We start from the raw sequence: 26,915 nt of genomic DNA, 5'->3' as shown, positions 1-26,915 counted from the left end.
AAAAACAAAAACATAAAAAAAAAAAACAAACAACAAAAATACGTAGTCTGAATGTGCAAGAGAGAGAGAGAGAGAGAGAGAGAGAGAGAGAGAGAGAGAGAGAGAGAGAGAGATAACGTGACTTGCTTCTATCATGTGACAGAAAGAGAGCAAAAAGAGCCCGGAAAAAAAAGACGTGCTGTCACTTGATAACTTACCTAAGGACCTAATGTAGTGTAAGTGAAAATGTACAATCAGAGAAGTGAAGATAAAATGGAATGAAAAAAGAAAATTATTGTTGCTTTATTCAGATCGGAGGCCCATAGCTTTAATTCTTGGAATTCTTTTGAAATCCATGTAGTTGACTTCCAACAGTTTTGTTTACAGTACAGTTGCTTGCGGAAAAACGGTGAGTAAACACCAGTAACGATAGAGTAAAGAGCAATGACCAGTTCCTTCTCAACCCAACGTTCTTAATGACACATTTCCTAGTTAGGCCTACAGTCTACAGTGTACATTATTTTCAGTGTGATGTTCTGAAAGTAAGAAAGATATAGATAAGATACATTGATACATGTAACTCGTCTTCTATTTCGGTTCTTCTCGACTTCTTGATCTTGCAGTTCTGTTGCATCTTTAACTTTCTAACGAGAGTAATTTAGTATTATTAAATTATAATAGGGTTGGAAGAGATTTAAATTTTTGTTTCCCATTTGATTCTGTCTTTTCGACGCCTTTCACAGTAATTCATTCGATAAATACATTCCATTCATGTAGATTGAAGCGGTCCATCATACAAGGACCAAGGTCCCGGCCAACCTGATCAGATCCAATATAATTTTAAAGTCATTTCTCATGATTGCAGAAGAGAGAGAGTTAGAGAGAGAGAGAGAGATAGAGATAGAGAGAGAGAGAGAAAGAAAGAGAGAGAGAGAGAGAGAGAGAGAGAGAGAGAGAGAGAGAGAGAGAGAGAGAGAGAGAGAGAGGCATTTTCAAACATCATTTTCTAATTTTGCAGAGCTGTATTACCTCCATGGATTACACAGTTTTTAGAATTCTACTGGTATCCAGCATACTTTGTCACACCTTGTCTTCGAATGTCATCCACTTTTCCTTTGCCACAGCTTGTAGTGATTCTTGCAGGTTAGTGATGTGCCTTTCACTGAAAGAATTACCCGCTCCACAGATTTAACCAAATAATATCAGGGACCAAGGTGCAGTTTGATTGCTGGCATGTTAGGCAATCTAATTATTGGTGGTGAATTTATTTTTCGGGTCGAAAAAAAAAAAGAAGAAAAGTGTAAAAGGAGAAGCCATCAAGACTGGAAATTAAATGATAAACTTTTTGCTCTCTATGGGTAATCATGCTTACTATTTTGCTGTATTCTGTGCAAAAAATCTGGTGTCTAGCATGGTACCCACAGATAAGGGACACCTTCTTTCAGGAGCAAGGACTGGAATTGTCTCGAGAGAGTACTCAGTGAGGATGTGACCAAATTTAAATAATCTAGTCACTCCCAAAAGACCCGAATCCCTGGAGCTTTGGGAAACACTGGAGCACAGCTTGACCTCCTACATTCATTTCAAAGGTTTTGTCATGAAGAAAGAGAATTGCATTAGACTTTTGAGCATTCTAGCAAGGAAAAGTTGAGGTGGCAATCAGATAGACCTCTGGACATCTGCCCTGTGTTTTTCTGCCGTGGAGTACTGCACCCTTGTATGAAGTAAAAGTAATAAAGTTGAAAAGGTGGATGTCAACTCAACAAATTTATGCACATAATGTCAGGAACGTCATCAACAACCAAAAAATGGGGCCCTCATGGCAGCAATCCGGCCCCCCGCCTCCCCCAACGATGTCCAGTAGCAGACAACTGGGAAATGGCTTGAAAAGGTCAAGGAAATCAGGGTAATCCTTCTAATTTACTCATGATAAACAAACATTCATTTTAAAATCATCCTCATACTTATTTTTTTGAGGCCATGAAATTAAAAAAAACAACCCAAAAACAAACAAAAAACAAAAAACAAAAACAAAAATTAAAAAATTGAGCATTTATATAGGGCAATATCCACTAAATGTGCACAAAGCACTTTCCAAGGGGTCCCAAATAGCAACACTTAACTTTTAGGACGAGACATGACACCTGTTAGTGTTAGCTGATACAATTTCTTTCCACCACAGACAATGCTGTTAAAGGCCAGGTACTCATTTTACACCAGAGTGTGGTAAGAGATTGTGAATAAAGAGGCTTTTCCAAGGACCTAGCTACGTACTGCTCAGAGCAGGACTCAACTATGCTCTGCTCAGAGTGGGACTCAAACCCAGGACCTTCCAGTCCAAAGGGAGTGTCATACCACAAGACCACATAGTGTATCTTAACAGATTGCTTTTATGCACCACTGTTACACATGCGCATTCCATGAGATGCTGTGTTTCTGTATTTGGACATGGCAAAAGTTATAGTATTGTGATATCTGTATGTCTTTGCTAATTTAAAAAATAATCTAAAAAATTGAAATTTAAAAGCAAAAAATAGAAGTTGCATTGATGGTAAAATAAATTGAAGCTTACAATTCAATACTTATCAGTATTTTTTTCCTTCGAGCGTCAAGCAGCAACATTTTCATTACTTAACGAGCACCGCCAATGGAGGTGCATAAAAACGGTGCATTTTTTTACACCGCCAACAGAGGTGCATAAAAACTGTGCATCTTTTTACACCTCCAACGGAGGTGCATTAAAGAGGTGCGTTTTTGTACACCTCCAACGGAGGTGCATAAAATGCCACTTTTATTTTTTTTCACAGACTCCTCTCTTTTTTAATTTGATCGTTATTTTTTTCCAATATGTGTTTGTAGGTATATTATAAATGCAAGAAGTAATAAGTAATAAGTGTTTAAATTATTATTATTGAGGCATTTAAGAGCAGAAAATTCACCAAAGTTATTCAAAAGCAGTTATTAAGTTACATATTTGTTTAGTCACTATTAATTATTTTCAGTATTGCCTTTATTGACCTCTATGTTAGAGTATTCCCAGGAGAAATTAATATTACAAGCATGGTTGTAATTAACGGATAAGTGCTGGAACAATGCAATGCTTATTTACAAAAGTGAAATTTATTTCATACAATACTATTCATTTATACTGTAGTTTTATTTAATCACTCAACAGCTGGAACATCTTATTTCTTATTGCAACCATTTCAATTTTTTTTTATAAAGGGATTTTTTATTTTCATATAGCTAGAGTAACTTCTTATAAATATGACTAAGTGAAAAAAAAGGTAAATTATTGTATTATTAAAAAGATATGTTTGCTTGTTATTTAAGGTTCACCCTTGTGGAGAGTACACCGATGAACTTAACGTATCAAAAGGGTTCCCCATTACATCCCTCCACATATGATGCACATAAGAGACTAATAAGTTTGGCCACAAAGTCTATTCATATTTCTTCATTTTACTGGACTCTAAGGGGCAATGACACATCATATCATGATACAAGTTCTTATCAGGTAATCCAGTTTTGTTTCTTTTATTCTGCGAAATATATCAAGGGATGACATTATATCTTATCATTCAGTTGACAGGATAAACCGTGAACAGTGAACGTTTTCTAGAGATGCAACTTTATATACAAAGTAAACCACGAGTCCTCAAAAGCAAAACTCTACCATAGGATTTTCAAAACATTTTTGTACTTCCCTGTTCAAAAGAATTTGACATGGTAGTAGAATAGATGCTGATTCTTTAACACCTCAATTCAGTAATTCGAGGGTGAGTCAAAAAGTAATGGGAATCTGCTTATTACTTTTAAACAAATTGAATCAATACCATGCATCATACCTCAAATTAAAACTTGGATCAGCTGAGTAGAATGCTACTTCTCAACATAGTCTCCACCTCTCTCGATAGCCACGATCCACTTTTTTGTAAGGCCATGTATTCCATCCTCGTAAAACTGATTTGACTGAACTTTCAGCCAATTTTTCACAACTGTCTTGGCTTCTTCATCATCTTCAAAGTGATGTCCCCTCATTGCCTCCTTCAGTGGACCTAAAAGATGGAAGCCTGAAAGTGTCAAGTCTGGTGAATATGGAGGGTGACACAGCGTTGTTCATCGATTACCTCCATTTTCCTTACACCTGTGTGTGGAAGGACATTTTCATAAAGAAACAGTACTTGTTCCATCTCCAAATCCGGTCTAACTCGACGAATTCTTGCTTTCAGTTGCTTCAATGTCTAATTGTACCTGCTATCTCATTAAGAGAAGTTCTATCAGATCTGATCAATGCTTCTGTCTTTATTTGATTTGACACTGGCTTGACGGCGACCATCACAAGATTTGTCAGTTAAAGACATGGTTGAGGGGTTTCAGGTTAGGTGTTGGATTGCATCTCATTTTCTTCTAAACCCACCTAAAAACACTGCCTCTACAATATGCCTGTGTTTTATAAACTTTCCCAAGGCGTTTAAAATGTTACTCGAGGTTATTTCTTCAAAAATAAGAAATACAATGTCACTGATGGACAATCGTGAGGGCAGCCATTTTGAACTGCCATAACTTTGTCAAAATTTGACAGAATTAAAATTTTCAACTTTTGGTTTAAAGAGTACATGTGTAAGTTCAATTGAGCCAAATATGACGTCACATGAAAAAGAAATGAACTCAGTAGGACATTTGTCCCAGTACTTTTCGACTCACACTCATACATTGCGTTTTGTTTTGCCGAGTTCATATAAAAATTTATATATCAAATTTTTCTCTTTACAACATACAGGATATGAGGTTTTGATACTCTATCCATGTTTGTTTTTTTCTTGTTTAAGCAAACAATTGTTTTGCTGTTAATTCAGGGACATTTAAGTCTTTAAGCATGTGCTGTTTGGTGCAATGGCATGTAGTATAGGTACAAAACAAAAGCCATCTGAATTACTGTATTATCCCTATTGACTACATTAATAATAATAATAATAATAATAATAATAATAATAATAATAATAATAATAAAAATAATAATAATAATAATAATAATAATAATAATATAATAATAATAATAATAATAATAATAATAATAATAATAATAATAATAATAATAATAATAATGCTGAAAATTTATATATAGCGCTATAAGTCTGAGACACCAGACTCTAAGTGCTTCATGGTTAACGATTTTCAAATGTCGGAGGGGGGATGGGTTGTGCCATATTTTGGACATATACTTTTTAAAAGGTTAAATGTATCCTTAAAAGACCAAGTTTTGAATATGAACTTTAAACATTATACTTTTTTAAACTCTACCTTCACATCTTTTAAATGTTTTTTTTTACACTTACTTTGAGCTAAACCCTCATTCTTGAATGATCCCCATTTATACCAATGAGCACTGCTTATTGTATTGATTATCTAAGCTTTTTCTATATTCTCTCACAGGGTGAAGACATTTTCAAAAGACTAAGAGGAATTGCAAAGTCAGAATCTATTGATTTGAAAATTGCACAGAATATAACAAATGATGATACAGATGTTCTTGCCCAAGGTATGTATTTTTCATGTTATTAGCTTTAAAGCCGTGAAGGTGTTCTTTAACAATTAAATGTGGATTAACCAAACTTACAGTTTGAGGACTGTAAATTTGAGGGGAAAAGATGGGGAAATAGATAAGACATGTTAAATTTTACATGAATTTAGTGATTTTGAGATTACTTGCTTTCAATATGTCAATTTTTCTGTTGTGAATATTAAGTAATTGTCACAAAATGCGATAACTTAAAAAATAAAATAAATGGGTACTACTGGTACATTATAAAATTATGCTTTTGTTATTTTATCTCAATTTCAAAGTCATTTTCATGTTAAATTTTGTCAGATTGTTTTTAAATTTGTGGATACATTGTGAGGCTTGTCATGAAAATATCTATCTATCCATCATGATCAAATTTGGTTTTAGATGGTGCTCAGGTACGAACTGTCCAGTTTCAAAGGTTGTTGAAAGCAGGCGTTCTACACACCAAAATGTGGATAGTTGATGATACTCATATGTATGTTGGAAGCGCAAATTTTGATTGGCGGTCATATACACAGGTAATTAAATGAATTTGATTATTTGATACATACACATAAAGGTTACTGTCTGAGCAAATTATATAGAGAAACATTTCAGGGTGAGAGACGTGAAAATATTGTAGCTTAATTGTCTCTGAAACCTTTCAATAACCAAAAGAAAAGAAACTTTTACATACATTTGAAAAATTTGATAAAAAAGGGAAATATCTGTAATTTTTCACACATCTTTGACATGCCTCACAACATAAATTACAACTTATACATGTTCATAGTTATCTCTATGAAATTTTAATATTGCATATGTACTGTAATTATTTCCACAAAATTTCACAACAATAACCTTTGAATCAGTAAAAATACAACCTATTAAAGTTCAGGCCACTCTTTTGTTCACCAGATATATCTATGTTTATCTTACCCGTCTCGAGAAGCAATAGTTTTCAAGGAAATATTTATGTTCCCCCAATATCATTTGGATTTACAAGGCTTCTTTATCAGGAGTTTGGTTTCAGATGCTTCTGTCTAATCTATTTAATCCTTAAATCTTGAAAACGAATGCACTCGCAACTTATTCATTATTATATATATATATATATTAATATAATATTATATATATATTTAACAAAAAAAATATTTTTTTTCTCTCTATCATAATTTTTGTATTTATTCATTTTTGTTTATATTTACTCATTAAATGCATTGTTGAAACAAACGAGTAAATTGTACAATGAAAAAATTGCAGGTTAAAGAGCTTGGGATTTTGATTGAAAATTGCAAATGTCTGGTCAGTGATGCTGCCAAGATTTTTGAGGTAAAGTGCAATCTCACATTTTGGAATTAGAGTGATTTGGGTTAACCCAGAACTCTTTTTTTAGATTATAAATATTTAGTATTTCATAATATATTAATAAGATAATTATTGTTCTCCAATTACATGTAAAATAAATGGAATCAGTTGTTTGTGGGTTGCACGTTAAAAGATGTATCCGATACTTTATTTCTATTTGTTTCTATCAAAATATCACCATGCAATGGTTTTATTCTTTTCTTCCTCACGATAGTATTCAAACAATGAAAAAGGCGTGCGTTAGATTTTGTCTACATTTGTTTTCCATTTTATTTGTAGATGTAATTCTTAGATGCTATGCAGATCATTGAGCCAGATTTCTACTTATTTTTACACAAGATACAGAGGTTACATATTTTTGATGTGCTCATGTGTGTGAAAGAATAATACAGTACAGTGCACTAGCATTATTATCATCATCAACCTTCTGAGTTTCTGTGTTTATGTGTTTCTACATTACAAATGATAATGGGATAGCATAAATGTAGTTACCATCTTTGGGTATGACGTGTCATTACTTCTCAAGGTTAATTGAGTGCCTTTGGAAGTCGTTAAAATTGGATAACATAATGGTCACCTTGTCCATAACAACCCAATAAGTCAAATTTTGAACAAAAAAAAAAAAGAGTTTTTGAAGTTTTGTGCCTGGTCGGAGAACCTAACAGAATCCAGAGTTTATTTTGGAATTTTTTAGGACAAAAGAGTCACTGTTGTTCGACCCTTTAGCTAAAAATTTACAAGAGCATCTTTTAAATGTTAAAAAAAAATTCTTCTATCATTTTCTGTGTGCTCAAAGACCTCTCATCAGTTCGTTGTTTTATTTCAAATGCACCCTACTCGTGTGATCCAAGCATAGTGTTTATAATATTTAGATTACATAAGCCTTATTTGTTCATCCGTTCAACATCAGTAAGTTTTGATTTACCTAACACAATTTTTCTCAACCTATCTGGATTCGAAATTTCAGAATCAGATAGAGTGAGATTTATTGTGTCCTCAATCAAATGTGTCAGATAATTGAGCCTTAGATGAATACAAATCGATTGCAAATTAATTCTATTCATTTTGATCATATGTTTATGAGCTTGTTAAATTGAAAAGAATTATGAATTATTTCAGATTATCTGTTCCATATCATAAGTGTTAAAAATTAGAGACTTATGTTATGAAAATCCATTGCCATCATCATTTGTCAATCTAAATCTATACAGGTTTACTGGTACCTTGGACAACCAGATTCCTCGATTCCAGAAGTATGGCCTAAGCCATATAGTACCAATATCAATATGAAAAATCCTGCAGTTGTCAGTTACAATCAAACAAAGGGCCTCGTTTACTTTTCTGTAAGTCAATTTTACTAGAGATATTTATGAAGACTACTAGAATTATTGTTCTTTTACGAACTTGTGAACGTTAACATTTTTGATACAACTTTCTGAGATTCCTTGATAGGAAATATGGATTCAAATTATATCTCCACTGTACAAAAAAAAAGGATGATTAAACACAATTTAACGCATAATTTGTTAAATTCAAACCATCAGTACATTAGATGATTTTTAGATGCCTATGTGAAATTATAGTAGAGATTCTATTTGATGTATAAATGCTGTATTATATTAATCCTAATCGTATGTCGGGGGGGGGGGGGGGGGGGGGGGGGGGGGTAACTTTGTTACCTCAGGCTTTTTATTTTTTTTTTGCTTTTAAGAAAACTTATAATTCAAATTTTTTCTCTGAAATTTTCAGTAATCCTCAAAAATTCACTTTTACAAAGGTTTCTGTTCAAATGGTTACAAAAAATTACATACCTTAGTGACCATTGGCGATTTTGCAATATGCTAGGTCCTTACAAATGGGGGTAACTTTAGACCCCCTACTTTCCAAAGACAAAAAACCCCCCGTATATACCAATTCGTACATTGGGGGTAACTTAGTTACCCCCTTGTGGAATCGCTATTATTGAGTACCTTTTAACTGCAATGTGAGAAGTTTATGCATTCCTGTTTGCTCCTATGTTAATATAAAGCTTGAAAAAATTATAAGTACAGCATAGCACGCTTAATACAAATATTTTTAACAAACTCATAGTATTGACAATCAGCGTTGACAATCAATTGACTGATATAACGAACTACTGATACATAGGTATTTTAAGAATACAATTTTTTTTCTGCCAACAGCAGCTCTTCACTATATCCGTGTTCTACTGAAATGGTACTATGCATTTAGGTAAAATAATCACAACATCTGCCAGCCAAGTTAAATGTAGTATATTACCACAGGGTAACAAAATCATCCCCTGATGTACGAATAGAGATATTTCTTTATTTTACTATATTGTATTGTCATGGGGTAACAAAATTACCCCTGTCTTGCAAATAGGGATAGTTCTTTTTTTTACTATGTATATTGTCATGGGGTAACAAAATTTCCCAGACGTACGATTAAGGGGTAAAAATACAATGTATGATAAGGGTTAATATCGTTTAATTGCAACAATTAATTTTTTTTTGAATGACTAGTGGAGAACCCTTAATATTTGTGGAGAAATAAAGGCTATTACGAACAGGCACATATCTATTTTTATTATATTATTGTATAAATAAGATAGAATGAGACAAATCTTTTGAGCTGTCAAAGTTCAAAATCGGTCTGGTAATAAAGTCTGTTGGTGCACACAAATGAATCCAGCAACACATTTTCTCTGTTCAATTAACTTGAAAACATTAAAAAACATGGGATGGATTTTGACGTTGGCTAATCACAAAATTAGAAGGGTAATGCACAGGCACTTATTTATACTAACGACTGAGGCAAATCTTTTGACCTATTAAAGGTCAAAATCAATCCAGTAATAAAGTCTATTGACAAACTTATTCTTTCGAAAATAAAATGAGTTAAACCATGACCCTTTTTTTTCTGTTGACAAATGTATTCTTCCAATTGGATAAATAAAATAAATTATAAGGTATTAAAATCCGCGAGGAATTGTTTTACAATTCTGGAATTATGTGTAAACAAATAGAATATACATTCTGTTGTCCAGTAATAAAGTCTGTTGAGAAACTCATTTCTCTGATTGGACAGAATGATAGATCATTATTCTCTTGCAGATTTTAAAAATAATCTTTTTAATCAACGGGTGATAAAAACACCCAACCCTATTTAAAAAAAAGAATAGATTACTGTTTAAAATTTGATGGTTGATGTAAATTATATTTCAGAGCTCGCCCCCTCCATTCTGCCCCAGTGGTCGCACAAATGACATTGATGCCATATTGGGTGTCATTAATTCTGCTAAGAAATTTATTTATATCTCTGTCATGGATTACATGCCAGCTTTTGTCTACACTCAACAAACAAGGTAAATATTCTTGCATCGTGTTCCTGTCTTTGATCAATAATATTTTTTTCCCTACGTGCCTGGCTCTTATTCCTTAATTTATATCAATGCAAGATTAGAGAAGTTTCCTTGGTCTCCCTTTTACTTGAAATTCTCTTTTGTCTCTCATTTACAGAGGCAACTGGAGACAAATAAAATATTTTGATTTGTTGAATTGCTTTTGACGGGCTTTCTTTACCTTCTGCTTTGTGTTATTGGGTTTGTTAGAATCAGAGTAGTTATGTAAGTATTCCCTTGATAGAATAATTACTCAATTACTCTTTTTAAAAATCCTATCAAGGATGAAATTAGTCCATATAGGTCATGAATTACTTTAATTTAGGATGGATCATGATCACTTTAGAAACTATTGATGGGTCATAATTTAAAACATTTTTTTGTCCAGATTTTGGCCTTTGATAGATGATGCTCTACGTAAAGTTGCTTACGACAGAAATATCAAAGTGTACCTAATGGCTTCCACTTGGGAACATTCCTTTTCAGACATGTATAAATTTCTAACATCTCTAAACTCTTTTCATGGTCTTGAAGAGGGCAAAGTCGATCTTCAAGTGGTAAGTGTATAAAATATTCCAAGATTTATTTTTTGCAGACCCTAACTAATTCTTAAAAATCTGAATATTACTACTTATTTACTCTAGACCTCCCATTGCCTCTATTACTTTTATCTTTTTAAATTCTGAAAAGGCTGGTACAAAGTGTTGAAAATCAAATATAAATAAATTAATAAATAATTATGTACTTTTATACAGAGCATTTCCACAGTATTGGCATGTTCATTCCGCTCCACAAAGCCTTACTTAGTAAAGAGATGATCACTCGGATTTCTTTTTTCTTCTTTTCTTATTTGTAATCATGTTTATTTAAATGTTAAGTATAATCTCGTATACTTTTCCATATATGTTTTATTATTTTTGTTACCTCCTTCCCTTCCCCCCCCTCCCCCTTTTTTTTTCTCAGCGATTATTCAAAGTTCCATCATTCACACCTAGTCAAAGGAAAATCCCATATGCACGTGTATGTCATGATAAATACATGGTCACAGATCAGCATGCCTATGTTGGTTGGTATCAATTTAATATCCTGTCTATTTTCTGCAGGCAAATTAAAATGTCTTTGCTATATTTATGCACACTTTAATACTACGAAAAACTTGCTTTAGCAGATTGTGTTAGTAATGAAAAACATTTGAAAAATATATATTTATTTTATGGGTGAATAAATTCTGCGCTTACAGAAATGGGCTCAGATCATAGTGTAAAAGCACCCCCCCCCTTCCCTCCCCCCTGATAGCTCAGTTGGTAGAACACTCTCTTCACATACAAAGGGATTTTGATCGATCCTGGGTGCAGTTAAGATTTTTTCTGACCCCCCCCCCCCTCCTGTCCACCCATCAGTGATTGAGCTGGGTCTGTTAATTCTAGTGGAAAGTACTTTTCGATAGACTAGCGTCTTATCCAAAGGATGGCAAGCAATTGCTATTGTCCATTTCACGCTATAGAAACTGGGATAAACTCTGGCTCCATGGGCCTATTGGCTCTGAATGACTACTTTTTATAGTGTAATAGATGCTGTGTTGTATTATTATTATGTGTGACCAATATTGTCATATGAATATTTACATATCTGTATTGTTTCAGGTACATCCAACTGGAGTGCTGACTATTTTTTCAATACAGGAGGAGTTGGATTTGTTTTGAACCAGCCAAAGATGAATCACACATCGTTATCCACCACCAAAGACTTTCGGCAACAGTTGGAGGAAGTGTTTCTCAGGGACTGGTATTCCCAATACACCAAGCCTGTATAGTTATGATAATATATTATAATGACTCTCAAACACATTAGAACTAGTTCTTATAGATACCTGCTTCCCTATTCTCTTTACTCATAAACCGACCTACCAATGGTGGTTTGTCAGAATTAAGCAACCCAGATCTGAAGCCAAGTACTTTGTAACAAACCATCATCCTATCCAGAGAGCTACATTCAATTGCTAATTTCCTCTCCCAGCTACAGATACTGGTCTAAGTTTATGCTTTATAATTTTACCAGCTTTTGAAAGACTGCTTTATTTTGTTTTTAGATTTATTTATTGATTACTTTTGAACACTTAGGGTGATAAGTAGACAATCCTGGATGAAATCTCACAGCACGTAATTGGTGTTTATTCAAGTTTTTCTTGTACTTCTATATAAAGATAATTGTTTCATCTTTTGTTATTTTTCTTTTTTTTTCTCTTTTCATTCATGATCCATACCCTTCAATCTTTAACTATCAGTGACATATTCTTTGTATCAATTACGAACAACCACATGTGTTCAAAGTTTATGGATAACTGTCAAACCGCTAGATCAAGTCTGCAGTTATCATCAGATAAATGATGGGAATTATAATGATTTGGATGAAATCTAGTCTCGCCATCTGAAGTTTTTCATCAACTCTGGCCTGAAGTCAATATTATTTAGTGATCCAACTATATGATCAGAGGAGGTTACTGTTTTTTACTTTTATAAAATAGTGATTTAGTATCATCTTACAACGAGTGTCACAAGCATTATATGTCTCAAAAACAAAAAGAATGAAATGCTGGAAAAAACATCTGTGTCAGCATTATTTTAATCTCCAAACAATACATAAAATTATCAGTTTTTTCTTCCAAATGAAGGCTGAGATAATATTTTGATACCAGTCATGGAATTTCCTATATTAATATTACACGGCTTTCAACAAATAGGCTGATGAGAAACCCTCCCCACATCACCTGCTATGTGCCAGACTGTCTATTTGTAAGCTGCCCTGGCCAATCCCGGTCTAGGTGATGGTAAATGAGGCAGATTTCTTATTCCCCCCCCCCCTCCCCCTCTCTCAACAAAATCACTTTTTAAATTTCTATTATATGCAATGCCAATGCCCAACTTCTTGGTTTCAATATTATAGGCAAGGTCAATGCCACTTTTACTGGTAAGTAGTCTCGATACCACTCGACAATAGTTTTATTTTAGAAGACACCATTGTTGCCAATGTGGAGTCAGATGAGGGGAGTGAACCATTGGGACCAGTTTCCAGCCATACCACTATAGTAGCTATCAAGACCATACGCTGCTTAGCACAGCAACTTCACGAGGGCAATTCTTTATTTGACGTCCTTGTCAGTGCTGAGGAAAGGGTCCATGAAAATATTCTTCGCCTTCAGAGACAGACCACAATAACAGACTTAGGCAAATAAAGTGAACCGTAATAAATTTCAAAATTTAAAGGCCACCAAATCATCATTATTGACTTCCCTTGTTATTATCGCGTCTTTTCTCATTTGTTTCCCTTTTATTTTTTTGAATGATTAATATATCAACATCATGCTTCTATCGACATTTTAGCACGGTCCCGACGATGTCATTATATCCGTTCACGACTGTAATTGGTTTTGTATTGCATGCTGGAAACCATGTAGAGAAGTTTCACTTAAATGTGACCTATGGTCTCAAAAAAAAGGTATTATGTCAGGGTGAATCTGATGCTTTTTCGAAGCTTAATTTATAACATTTGGATTAAAATAAATACCTTCTTGAAGAAAGTGATAATGTTTCTCAAATTAAAAAAAGTATTCCTACTTTAGGTCATTTTGCTTCATCTAGTTCTTGCCAACACGATATTACTTTGAGAAAGTGGGTCCGATTTGAATAAAAAGACCTATTTTTGAATGTGGAAACTGTGTTTGTAACCCTATGTACATAAAATAGTTAATAAACCTTGAAAAATTAAAACATGAGTGACAAAATTCTTCCAGATGACATGTCTTATGATGAGTGTTTAGTATTATTTGATCGATCTAGTTTAAATGTGGAGGAGTTAAGTTTACTGAAGGTGGTAGCTTAAGATATATTTTCCAAGAACAAAATTAGTCAAAACTCATCGATCATAGAATGGTTTTTCTTTTGAAACTAAAAATACTTGTTCCTTAAATAAATGAACTAACTTCAAAAAGCGTGATTGACAGAGGGTTAAATTCTCTGAGATATACATATGATTAATTAAAAAAAAATATTCAATAAAATTTTTATTATGATCTGTTTCCAACAAGGTTATGCCGTTAATTTTAATTTTAATTTTGTTTTGTCACCAGTCCCATTATTTATTCAAAATAAGAGGCATTGTTATCGTTTTATAGTAAAATCCAAGTACATTTATGTGCCTTATGGAACATAACTACCTTATGTACACTCCCTTGAAATACTATTATTTTATGGATAAGTTCAAGTTTATATATTGATGGCATGAATTTAAATAAAATATTCATCAGTTTTGCCAGCCAAAATGCATTCATAATCAACACACAAAATTAAATATGTGTAACCTTTAATGTTTATAATGCTAGAGATAATTTAGTGAGAACTAATCACCTCTTCCATAGTCTAAAACTAATCATACAGATTCATTCATTCTATAATACTTGCCTTTCAATTCAACTTTGAGTTAAATCGCTGCTTCATCTAGTGTTACTCATACATGATGTCATCTTTTATGTGTATTTTGCCGAGATCTTTTTCACTGATATTTTTATTATTCCAAAGATTGAGTTGGAGATCTGCACTACTGACATATTTTTGTTGATTTAATACTCTGAAGTACAATACTGCATTGTTAGGTAAAAATAAAAAAATTTAAACGAAAATCCTCCCTCGCCTGAATTTAATTATAAAAATAACAATAATGAGGATGAGGGGGATGATGATAATAATAATAATAATAATAATAATAATAATAATAAATAATAATAATAATAATAATAATAATAATAATAATAATAATAATAATAATAAAATGCCTCTGATAATTATGCTAATGATAGTAAAACATTATTATTATTATTATTATTATTATTATTATTATTATTATTATATTAATATTATTATTATTAATATTATTATTATTATTATTATTATTATTATTATTATTATTATTATTATTACTATTATTATTATTATTATTATTATTATTATTATTATTATTATTATTATTATTATTATTATTATTATATTATTAACATTATTATTATTATTTGATAAAGCGCCAGTATCCACAACTAGTTATCAGAGGCACTTTACAATCGTTTTCTGGTATCACACAAGTTCATTTATTCGACTACAAAATCACAGCAGTTAGCGGGCAGGGAGGTACGTACTGTGTCTTCTATCTCTCTATATCTGTTTTCCAACTTGCTTTCTCTCTTTGTCTTGGAATGAGATTACTTGGTTTTGTCCGGGCCCTTGCCGGTTACCCTAACTGGGAGGGAAACAGTCAAATGTATAGTTAGTTTTGGGAGATTATATTTTTTTCCTTGTAAATCATCTCTCTGTTGTGCACTGTATTATGTTTTGTTTACGTATTATATATGATTTGTGAACATTTGAGTGTATTCCTCTTAGTGGGTACCTGTGCTTGTGTCTGGATGAGACTTTTAGGTGATCTCAAACTAAGTACTTTGATAGTGTGCTCTTGGAATCTACATATGTTTCCTATTTGAACCAATTCCCCTTTGTCTTACCTTATCTTGGGTGCTTTAATTATAATTCTAATTCTTTTTACTATCCCATTTTCTTCCTTTTTACTGGCGCTGATATGACCTTAATGTGTTGTAAGCGCCGTAAAATCCTTAAAAAACAAATCACAGCAGTCACACATGATAATAATGTTTATGTTTATTATGTTGAGAATTTTTCACTGATATTTTTTTCTTATTCCAATGATGGACACAATAATAATGATAATAATGGTGTAAGATTGTTGACTTCATTTATTATGCCATTAATATGAATAAAATGCACCTCATATAGACCTGTATTTCTATTTACAAGCCTACTACAAATGTGAAACAAACATGGTAATCAACGAATCTACGCCCCCCAAATAACTAGGTTATCAGTACAAAATCAAAATATAAAATGTAAAGATGAAATGGGTTGTCATCATTCTCGTTTTGCACATCTTTATGTTTTTTTTTACAAAGACTTAGATCAGTAAGTTAGATGCCTCTGTCAGCAGTTTCCAGCCGAAGACCATATGCTTCTGTGTGTTTGTTGCTGTTGACCAAAGGCCATTGTTTCATCCAGGGGCCTGTGATGATCGTATCAAGGTCCTTCACTGGTTTGTCCTGAATTAAGTGATAAAAGCTTATGAGTCCATTCATAGACAAGAACGAATGCTATTAAACATTTGTATTTTTTCTCTTTACGAACAGTGTGGACAATGTGATGAATTAGAATGTTGTTTAAATAAATAAATTGATTCTAAAAATCTTTCATCATATGTCCATAGTAATTGTAAATAGGGTAAAGATTCAATATATTCATTCATATTGTTTATCTCATCATTTGCTTTACTTTTGTACCTTTATTTTCTCTGTTTCAATCAGCAATTTTTGCCAATTTTATTGAAGAGAAATAAAGAATGGGTAACTATATCTAAATTATGAAAACATGACATATTACAAATATGTTTGTGAATATGTAAATATATCTGTTTTGTGCGTGTATCTGCACACATTCCAAATGAGCTTTAATATTTTTCTCTTCTCCAATCTGTCCAATAATTTATCATCACCTTTTTTAAAATGTTCACATCTTATTTTAAAAAAAAAAAAAATGTTTATGTTGTTTAAAAAGTCATATAAGTTATACAATTCATTTTATTGACTGAAAATGTTTTATTCTTGCTGATTTTTTATTTGCTACTCTTAAAAAATTCAACATTTTGAATATTCTTGTTGATTTTTTATTTGCTAAACTTTAAAAAATTCAACATTTTGGAAAACATGCATATTGCATTTTTTATAGCTTTTAAAAAAAAAGTTGTAAATGACAGAATTTAAGTATGCACATATGAGCAGTTGATACTGTAATGATAAAAAAGGGAGATAGAACGACGATGAGATTACGTTGATTACTGCACCCAACAGTTTGAATCAAAGAGCAAACTCACTGTGTCAGAAGTTTTACAATCTTTATCATTGTTGTCAGGTTGTGCATTGTGTCTGGTCGAAGCATAGGGTGCCCAATCAGGCACCAAATCTGGAGCAGCAGGATCCCTTAATGGAACCAGTGGCATTGCTCCATAAAGGCCTTCAGGTTCTCCAGGACGTTGGAAACGAAGGTCCAAGCTCCATCTAATCTTGTCACTCTTGTTAGGATGACTGAAATGAAATATAGAGCACACACTAAAATATTCACAGCAATTCTTGGAACATGGGAATATACCTATTTCGTGATTATAATTGGATGATTGCGAATGATACCAGAATACTGTTTATTCTTGTTTGTTTTTTTTTTTTTTGTTGTTAAATTTTTTTTTTCAATTGTGTTGTTTTTAAGAGTAACATACATTTAACCTACTGTTCTCTGCGAGGTTTTTGCACTTCATCACAATCACATTTTCATTTTTATATTTCTGGAACTGCTCAATAAGGCTATTATTACAATTGTTTTAGGTGGTATTCCCCTATGGGTGGTGGAATGTTGGCCTCAAGGGCTGATAGGCGGTACTTCACTCCACACTCTTGCTATCTTTTCTGTCCTCCATCATGTTCTTTCCATCTGGTTTGTTTACGTGTTCTGGAATGAGATTATTTGGTTTTGTTTGGGATCCCTGTCTAAAGTTCTTGTCGAGAGTGAAACGTTATCATATGGGTTTATTCTTTTATAAGAGATGTTTTTTTCTCTTGAAAAGCATATACATTGCAAGCTACTAAATTTTTACGCATATGTGCTTGCGACTGGACAGACTTTTATGTGATATTTGACAAGATACTCACATAGATTGTATCTGTTATCTGTTTGAACTTGTCTCTTAGTCTTACTTTTTTATTGGATGCTCTATAGCGCAACTAAATCCTCATTTGATCTCACCATGCCCTTTTCACTGACACTAAAATAACCTTCAGAAATGTCTTAAAAACTCTACAAATGAAACCCTGTTGATACTTACCTTCTGTGTGGGACAAGGTTATTGAAAATGACAAAGCCACCCTTCTTCACAGGAAGTGTCTTCACGTCTTTTGCCACGCTAATGTCTGGAAATATGGAATGGAATCAGTGGACACATACTGAAATGACCTCCAGTGAGTTGAAGAAAAATATTACGACCCTGGTTGGCAGTCAAGTCAATGATAATATATGATGAAATGAATCATTTCAATTTTACTGTATTCGTATCAAACCAACCATTGTAATGGCTTTGGTAATGGGGAAAAAATTCAAAGTGGAAATCTAAAGCAGATGTATTCTGAGAAATGTTATGATAATGGTGTTGCACCCTACTGGGCCATATCCCTTGTTTAATTCCCAGTGATCTTCGGACTTGGAACAAGTAGATAACAGTTTTTATCATGACTCTAGTAAAAGGCAAAGGACATCATGAGGTTGAGTAACTCAAGGAATAAAGATGACAGGAAATCCATCTTTTTATCCTTTAAGGATGGCATTGTGTAAATGGATGAGGTTTACGTGCAGATATTATTTACGCATTTGGTTAGGCCTTTAGACATATGACATATGGGAAAAATAATTTGTAAAGTGCATAGCGCTTGGATAAATTGGAAAAATACTATACATATAATATGTTAGTTGTATATTATGTCAATCGGTAACATAGCCGTTTCCTTACCTAGTTTCTCCTCCATTTTCTCCTCGTCCAGCATCACATGCCATGTGTTGGCGTAATAGTTGAGATGATCACTCACCACACCCTTCAAGTGACCTCCTTCAATCACCTGATTAAAAATCAAATATTGTATTTGGGAGTTATGTATCATCAATTAGCAAAGAACTGCATTCATCATCTATAAATTTCTTTAAATTTCAAACTTTTCGTACTGCTATCTGTTTTGCTGTTGTTGCTGCTTCCCCTACTTCAACTATTACGACTATGAATACTTCTACAACTACTACTACTACTACTACTACTACTACTACTTCTTCTTCTACTACTACTACTACTACTACTACTACTACTACTACTACTACTACTACTACTACTACTACTACTACTACTACCACTACTACTACTTTTACCACTACTACCACTATTACCACCACCACCACTACTACTACTACTACTACTACTACTACTACTACTACTACTACTACTACTACTTCAACTACTTACTACTAGTATTACTATTACTGCTACTACTACTACTAGTACTGTATTGGTGAGGTATCTAACAATCTTAAACATGCTATTGTCACTCCCATATTAAAGAAACCCAGCATTGACAAAGAAGACCCAAATAATTATCGACCATTCTCGAATCTCACCCCCTCTGTCTAAACTGAGAAAATTGTTGATTTTTGGCTTTACGCGTTTTTGAATGAACACAATTTATTCTCTAAATTTCAGTCTGCTCATCACCCCTTTCACAGCTGATGTTGTTATCATACTACTTGACAGTGCTGTTTTTTAAACAACAGACAATTCTGTTTTATTGACAGACTTAAGACACAATACGGATTCAGGGGTAGGTACTGTTCTTGACTGGTTTTCTTCTCTGACAGTGACTGACAGGAGTCAATCAGTATCTGTAAATCGACATGACTTCTCTTCTTGTCTTCTCTCCGACAGGGATCGGTTCTGGGACCCTCTTTATTCCCCTCTAGATCAGACCATTATATATCATCTCCTAATATTTGAACGAGTTTCATTTTTACCAGACCACACACAACTACTGTTTCCCATTCATACTGACAATTATCCCAATGTTATAACGGATATAGAAAATTGTATCTTTGACATTAGTGATTGGATGTGTTGCAATAAACTCAGGTTAAATGAAAACAAAACATGTGTTGCAATCGCCAGATGTGAAAACGTGGACCTTTCCATGCTTAGCCTGCATCTATCTGATTGTTTAATTTCCATCACTAAGGAGCCTGTGAGAAACTTAGAGGAGTTATATTTGACACCAAATTAAATACGTCTGCCCATGTCAGTGATGTAACTAGATTCTGCTATCTTTATATTTGATCTATTGGTGCTATTGAAGGCTTCTTGATATTAATTCTACTAAACTTCTTGTTGTCTATGATTTTTAGTCGCCTTGATTATTGCAATAGCTTGCTCTATGGTTGTGATAATGTCATGTATCGACTCCAAAGATACAGAACAAAGTATCTCGATTAGCGCCTACACCCCTTTTGGGGACCTACACTGGTTACCTGTAAAGTTTAGAATCGAATTTAAAATACTTACCACGTTTTCAATTTTTTAAATAATTCCGCTCCTATTTACCTTAAAAAACTTATCCACCTTTATGAACCCAGTCGAAATTTAAGATTTACTAATTTAAATCTCTTAAGGGAACCCCAAAATCTTTAGTTTTTAATGAGAAATCCTTTAACCACCATGCCACCCGTTTGCGGAACTCCATCAGTATTGAAACAAAAAATAGCGAAAATCCACTTACTTGTAGAAAGCGGTGAAAAATATTTCTGTCGGGCATATATTTTAGACTCCTAGTATGTATTTTATTATATCATATCATTGTGGTTTTTAACTTGTCAGTTTTATATATGTGTATGACAAACTACTATACTACTACTATACTACTACTATACTACTACTATACTACTACTACTACTACTACTACTACTACTACTACTACTATTACAACAACAACAACAACAACTACTACTATTACTACTTCTACTATACCTCCTTCACTAAATCTATTTCTACTACTCATGCTGCTGCTGAAATAATTGCCAACACATATAATAGTGAACACAGTTTTTGCTCTATTATATCTAGTTACCTGAAGACATCCATTTTCAGCAGTAACGTCAAGCAGAGGTACCCAGACCACAGGGAGTAGGGTACCATAAGATGCGGGGTCGAAATAGCCAGAATCTATAGGTTATTCAAACACAATTACATAACAAGTTTTTACACGTTTGCTGGTATACATCGTCGAGTTTTCTAAGCAGTGTTACAAAAAAAGAGTTGTCAGGTCATAGTTGCATATTATTTTTTTTTATTTACTCGTTAAAACAACAAACATCACAATATGACAATCTTCTCTTATAATGAAGACGATGGCAATACTCGTGCTGTCACTACCCTCGTGATGATGATGATGATGATGATGATGATGATTGTCATGCTGACAATGATTGATGTCATGGAAAAATTCATGGAATTTATGGTGAATATGACATGTGATATGGTAGTGTTATTGGATGTAATGTATGATAATTCGTAAAGAGGTGGGTGATGTTGTGAAGATGAGAATGCATACAGATTGCCTTTTTTTATCACCCATGCCGCCATTATTTACGCTCCACGTTGGTTGCTTTTGATGCACATTTGTACTGCTTGACTTGGCTCCCGAAACTACAAAGTTTTGTCCAAAGGACATAGCACTTAAGAATCCTATGAGATTAATTAGTTAATTAGATAAAAACCTTGATGCCATGGTATCTCTCCATCGGGGTGGCCAGGTGCCTTAGGTCTGATGTTCCAGATAGGATTCGCACAAACTCTTGGGCCCAAGATTTGCTCCATAAAGTTCAGGAGCCTTTCGTTTCCCCACAAATTTTGGAATGCCTGTATTATTTAAATAGAACATTTCCGTTAAACCTGTTTAGCTATATTACACATATTGAACGCAAACAACGTCATCAACAATAACAATGATAACAACTACAACTACTATTACGACTATTCCTCCTCCTCCTCCTACAACAACAACAACTGCTACTGCTACTACTACTACTACTATACTACTACTACTACTACTACTACTACTACTACTACTACTACTACTACTAGTACTACTACTACTACAACTATTACTACTACTTCTTCTATACTACTACTACTACTACTACTACTACTACTACTACTACTACTACTACTACTACTACTACTACTACTACTACTACTACTACTAATGATGATGATGATGATGATGATGATAATAATAATAATAATAATAATAATAACGGCGTTGCACTTTGTTGGGATAGTGAGAGATGGGTAGATATAGATAGTTCGAAGATGACGTCACTCAGGTCTTTGTTATTGTTTTTGCCATCCGCGTTTATGAGTAATGCTCACTGAACTGTATTAACCCGACTATAAACGTTCATGGATAAACACAGTTTGTGAGTTGGTCCGTTATACTTCCGGATGGCAATGTTATGAGCTTCTTAGCCAAGCGCATACTATCTATATAGTAGATAGATAGATAGATAGATAGATAGATAGATAGATAGAGAGAGAGAGAGAGAGAGAGAGAGAGAGAGAGAGAGAGAGAGAGAGAGATGGTTGGATAGATGCAAACTTACAGGAGGTAACCGTGAATGTTTGTGTGTCATGACCAGGGCGCCTGGGAATTGTTCGTCAATCTTGATGAGTCGGGTGAAAACATCTTTGTCTTTGTGTAAATCTTGGAGAGAAAAAGTTAACAAGATGGAAATTAGGTCTACACTCACATACATTCTCTCTCTCTCTCTCTCTCTCTCTCTCTCTCTCTCTCTCTCTCTCTCTCTCTCTCTCTCTCTCTCGTATGTTGGCCTAAAAATCCGACTGAGAAAAAACATCCAATTACGACTACATGGCATTGGACCGAAGAGGCTCGACATTTACCTGAGAGATTTCCAGCTTCGTGTATAGCATTGGCCACATCATCAACTATTTCCTCCAATGCATCAAGGCAGGGGTCCAGCTCTTCTGTAGAGAAAAAGTCTTCTACAACCAAATATCCCTGGAGTTATGGTAGAGAAGGAATACATAATCAACAGAAATACCATAATTATGGTAATGATGATCATATCGTAAATGGCGATGATGATGACCCTATATTGTTTGTGCTACACTGCTAGGACGCATCAGCACTAAAAGAGAGAGAGAGAGAGAGAGAGAGAGAGAGAGAGAGAGAGAGAGAGGGATATATATATATATACACACACACAGAGAGAGAGAGAGAGAGAGAGAGAGAGAGAGAGAGAGAGAGAGATAATACTATGATTGAGAACTCTTTTTTGAGTCACAAGTAGGTACCAAAGAAAATGTGATACAAAAGAGACTTAATTAACTGAATACAAAGCAGCACCAAAGTCCTGGATGATTGATTATATATTATTATGTATGAGCTTTAAGGCGCTTGCTCATTGGTAATTTCATCATACTAGTACTGCATCAATGCGCCCATGTGATGGATGGTAAAGAAGATGCAGATGAGATATTGATAAACACTATCCTACTAATGTTGAAGATGAAGTCAATTATTTTTTCATAGATATCTAAATTTACTTCTTTCTTAGTGTAAACCGACTGACTGAACACAACTATCATTGTATAATACCCAGTCGTTAATGAAAATTAAAAAAAAAAGAACAATCGTCCGAAAATTGGTCCCTGATGTACCCCTTATCTTAATGGTAGTTTGGTTATATTCCATTTACAAATACTGTTTCGTAAAAGGAATGAATTTAGAGTTTGTCCTGAAATTCCATTTTATCAAAAGTCCTTTATGATCTACTCAATCAAAAGCTTTAGAAAAATCTAGTATTCAATCAATTTGGTCTTCTTTGAAATTCAAACAATGCTAATCATTGCATCTTTATAGTGTTTTAATCATTGTAAATTCATTTCAAGCATGCAACCGTTTTAGACACAGGTGTTGAATCAACGGACAAAGGCTACGCCATTTTGCATTAAGATAAGGTCTTCAATAGGAAAGTGAAATGTAGCCTTTAAGAAATTCAAATTAGTGTATTTAGGTTCTGCAGTCAGGAGTAGACGTTAAATATTTGGTTTTATGACGCTTTCAACACTCCTAGATTATACGATTACAGTTCCAGATCCACCAGATCTGCTCCAGAAAAAAAAAGGAAGGTGGTAGAACAATCAAAAGTTTATAGATTTGGCATTGGAATGGGCTAAAAGCACTCAAGAGAAAAAGAGATAGAGAGAGAGAGAGAGAGAGAGAGAGAGAGAGAGAGAGAGAGAGAGAGAGAGAGAGAGAGATAGATAGAAAGATATATATATATATATATATAATATATATATATATATATATATATATATATATATATATATATATATAGAGAGAGAGAGAGAGAGAGAGAGAGAGAGAGAGAGAGATTGTATTGAATAGAGAAAAAAAACGTAGGTACCTTTTCAAAGAATTCTGTGATAATTTTCGCTGATTGGTGTCCTGGTTTGAGTGTCTCAGGCTGCTTGGGCATAACTTTGATATTATACAATTCAGGTCATGCGACAGTGCAAGTCCCTGGACAAACTCTTGATGACATACTTCAAACTGTTGCTTTTGAATCGCTTTGCTATTTTGTCTGTCGGCAGGTTGAGTTATGATGTTGATGATGATGACTATATATCATCATCATCATCATAAACGTAATAATAATAATAATAATAATAATAATAATAATAATAATAATAATAATAATAATAATAATAATAACGATGATGCGTTTTGTTTTATTTTAAAGGGTTTTACGGTGCTTAGGTCATTTCAGTGCCAATAAAAAGGAAGAAAATAGGGGGCAGCGGTACGGTCTTTGCTTCGTACCCGAAAGGTACCGAGTTCGATCACCCGCTATTGCGCTGTGTGGCCTTGAGCAAGTCATCTCGCCTTAGCTCAGTTTGCGGCGCTGCACTGCGGCTGACGCCTGGGTTATTCCAGTCTTCCCTCGGTATAGACCCTAGAGACAAATTTCCTCTATGAGATGAATAAAGGGAATTTTATTTATAGCTCGCTGATGGCCACATAATGCAGTGGATATTCAAACTAGGCATTTTTCGGGTACGAAGCAAACCACACCGCTAAGTCACACTGTCCCATCAAACGTCATGGCAATGTAGGCCTACTGTTTCATCGAACATATTTGCATGTCCCGAAGAGTTTGAGGAAACCGTGCTGGAGTGTATATATATAAAAAGAATTAAAAAATAATACAACATGGGGAAAAAAATAATCTCCAAAAACGAACTTGGTACACATTTGACTGTTTCCCTCCCAGCCAGGACCAGAACAAAACCAAGTGATCTCATTCCAAAACCAAGACAGAAAGCAAGTTGGAAAACGGATTTAGGGCGATTGAAGACACAGTAAGTACCTCCCTGTCCATTATGGGAGGTCAGGAACCCCACTCAGTATTATTATTATGATAATAAATGATAACAATAACAACGACAGTAAACTTCTGAAAAGGCAGTTCTCCGATACTGGAAAATACATATAATTTATGAATATTATCAACCAAAGTTATATCTACCCTACCATGTCAGGGGCAATGACATTGGTGTAAAAAAATAAAAAAACACAATCTGCAAATTTAATTAAGATTATACAAGGTTAGATATTATTTTATTTGCTTTATAAGAATCCATTACATTCCTTTTCTACTCACTACCACAAAAGAAAGTTAAAACATTATGTTGCTACAATAACAGCATTTAGAATGGATACTAGCGATTGAAAACTGAAAAAATTAAAATCCAGTTTGAATTATGCATATTAATAATCACTTAGAACCAGAGTAACTACAATTGGCACACGATTCTGAATGAATCTTAGTGTTCATTTACGAGCTATGGACAGTTTATCAATAAATTTCAGCAATAGTTCAAGAAAGGGACACTGGTAGTGATAAAAATGCGGTGATACTGTTATTCTGATACCAGTGACATGACAATTTTCTGTGCGTGTTATACTGATAATACCAAGAGCAGATAATGCTTGACCTTGATGTATTATTATGTCAACTATGACAATGGACGTTAACTGTTCTGGTCTGACCAGTTCATTCAAAGACTATCCAGTGACCAATGTTGATAATACAGACATGTTTTGTAAGATTATTCAAAGTGCACATCAGCTTTTCTAAAAATCAAAAATACCCTGACATGACTACTACTACTACTACTTCAACTACTTACTACTAGTATTACTATTACTGCTACTACTACTACTAGTACTGTATTGGTGAGGTATCTAACAATCTTAAACATGCTATTGTCACTCCCATATTAAAGAAACCCAGCATTGACAAAGAAGACCCAAATAATTATCGACCATTCTCGAATCTCACCCCCTCTGTCTAAACTGAGAAAATTGTTGATTTTTGGCTTTACGCGTTTTTGAATGAACACAATTTATTCTCTAAATTTCAGTCTGCTCATCACCCCTTTCACAGCTGATGTTGTTATCATACTACTTGACAGTGCTGTTTTTTAAACAACAGACAATTCTGTTTTATTGACAGACTTAAGACACAATACGGATTCAGGGGTAGGTACTGTTCTTGACTGGTTTTCTTCTCTGACAGTGACTGACAGGAGTCAATCAGTATCTGTAAATCGACATGACTTCTCTTCTTGTCTTCTCTCCGACAGGGATCGGTTCTGGGACCCTCTTTATTCCCCCTCTAGATCAGACCATTATATATCATCTCCTAATATTTGAACGAGTTTCATTTTTACCAGACCACACACAACTACTGTTTCCCATTCATACTGACAATTATCCCAATGTTATAACGGATATAGAAAATTGTATCTTTGACATTAGTGATTGGATGTGTTGCAATAAACTCA

The 26,915-nt window shown here is 33.7% G+C and overlaps 2 protein-coding genes across 4 annotated transcripts in view; one reads left to right on the top strand and one right to left on the bottom strand.

The window, feature by feature from the left end:
* Nucleotides 1–129: 129 nt before the first annotated feature.
* LOC144972550 (5'-3' exonuclease PLD3-like) lies at nucleotides 130–14,534 on the top strand. Of its 3 annotated transcripts, none has more exons than XM_078913891.1 (11): nucleotides 130–388; nucleotides 998–1,122; nucleotides 3,313–3,496; nucleotides 5,416–5,521; nucleotides 5,933–6,066; nucleotides 6,791–6,859; nucleotides 8,107–8,238; nucleotides 10,123–10,262; nucleotides 10,687–10,855; nucleotides 11,262–11,364; nucleotides 11,942–14,534. In XM_078913891.1, the coding sequence occupies exons 2-11, from the start codon at nucleotides 1,013–1,015 to the stop codon at nucleotides 12,109–12,111; spliced, it is 1,317 nt and encodes a 438-aa protein (XP_078770017.1). In that variant the 5' UTR covers nucleotides 130–388; nucleotides 998–1,012; the 3' UTR covers nucleotides 12,112–14,534. The 3 variants fall into 3 exon arrangements, with proteins under 3 accessions (XP_078770017.1, XP_078770025.1, XP_078770036.1); XM_078913899.1 differs by having other exon boundaries at nucleotides 141–215; XM_078913910.1 differs by having other exon boundaries at nucleotides 142–388; nucleotides 998–1,885.
* A 1,448-nt stretch (nucleotides 14,535–15,982) lies between these two features.
* LOC144972537 (phytanoyl-CoA dioxygenase domain-containing protein 1 homolog) overlaps nucleotides 15,983–26,915 on the bottom strand; it is a 12,691-nt gene continuing 1,758 nt past the window's right edge. Inside the window, exons 2-11 of the mRNA XM_078913865.1 lie at nucleotides 25,867–26,915; nucleotides 24,473–24,649; nucleotides 22,941–23,058; nucleotides 22,640–22,740; nucleotides 21,755–21,896; nucleotides 21,106–21,200; nucleotides 18,960–19,065; nucleotides 18,282–18,366; nucleotides 17,280–17,490; nucleotides 15,983–16,452 (exon numbers count right to left, since the gene is read on the bottom strand). The exon at nucleotides 25,867–26,915 is cut by the window's right edge and continues 1,073 nt beyond it. Coding sequence (XP_078769991.1) covers nucleotides 16,324–16,452; nucleotides 17,280–17,490; nucleotides 18,282–18,366; nucleotides 18,960–19,065; nucleotides 21,106–21,200; nucleotides 21,755–21,896; nucleotides 22,640–22,740; nucleotides 22,941–23,058; nucleotides 24,473–24,544 — 1,059 coding nt within the window. The 5' untranslated portion in view covers nucleotides 24,545–24,649; nucleotides 25,867–26,915 and the 3' untranslated portion in view covers nucleotides 15,983–16,323. The remainder of the gene's footprint in view (nucleotides 16,453–17,279; nucleotides 17,491–18,281; nucleotides 18,367–18,959; nucleotides 19,066–21,105; nucleotides 21,201–21,754; nucleotides 21,897–22,639; nucleotides 22,741–22,940; nucleotides 23,059–24,472; nucleotides 24,650–25,866) is intronic.

This window comes from Berghia stephanieae, chromosome 1 (assembly GCF_034508935.2).
Source record: "Berghia stephanieae isolate SIO BIC M18660-M18661 chromosome 1, UCSD_Bste_1.3, whole genome shotgun sequence".
NCBI lineage: Eukaryota > Metazoa > Mollusca > Gastropoda > Nudibranchia > Aeolidiidae > Berghia > Berghia stephanieae.
The sequence above is the reverse complement of the archived record's forward strand: the minus strand, read 5'-3'. Positions and strand labels throughout refer to the sequence as shown.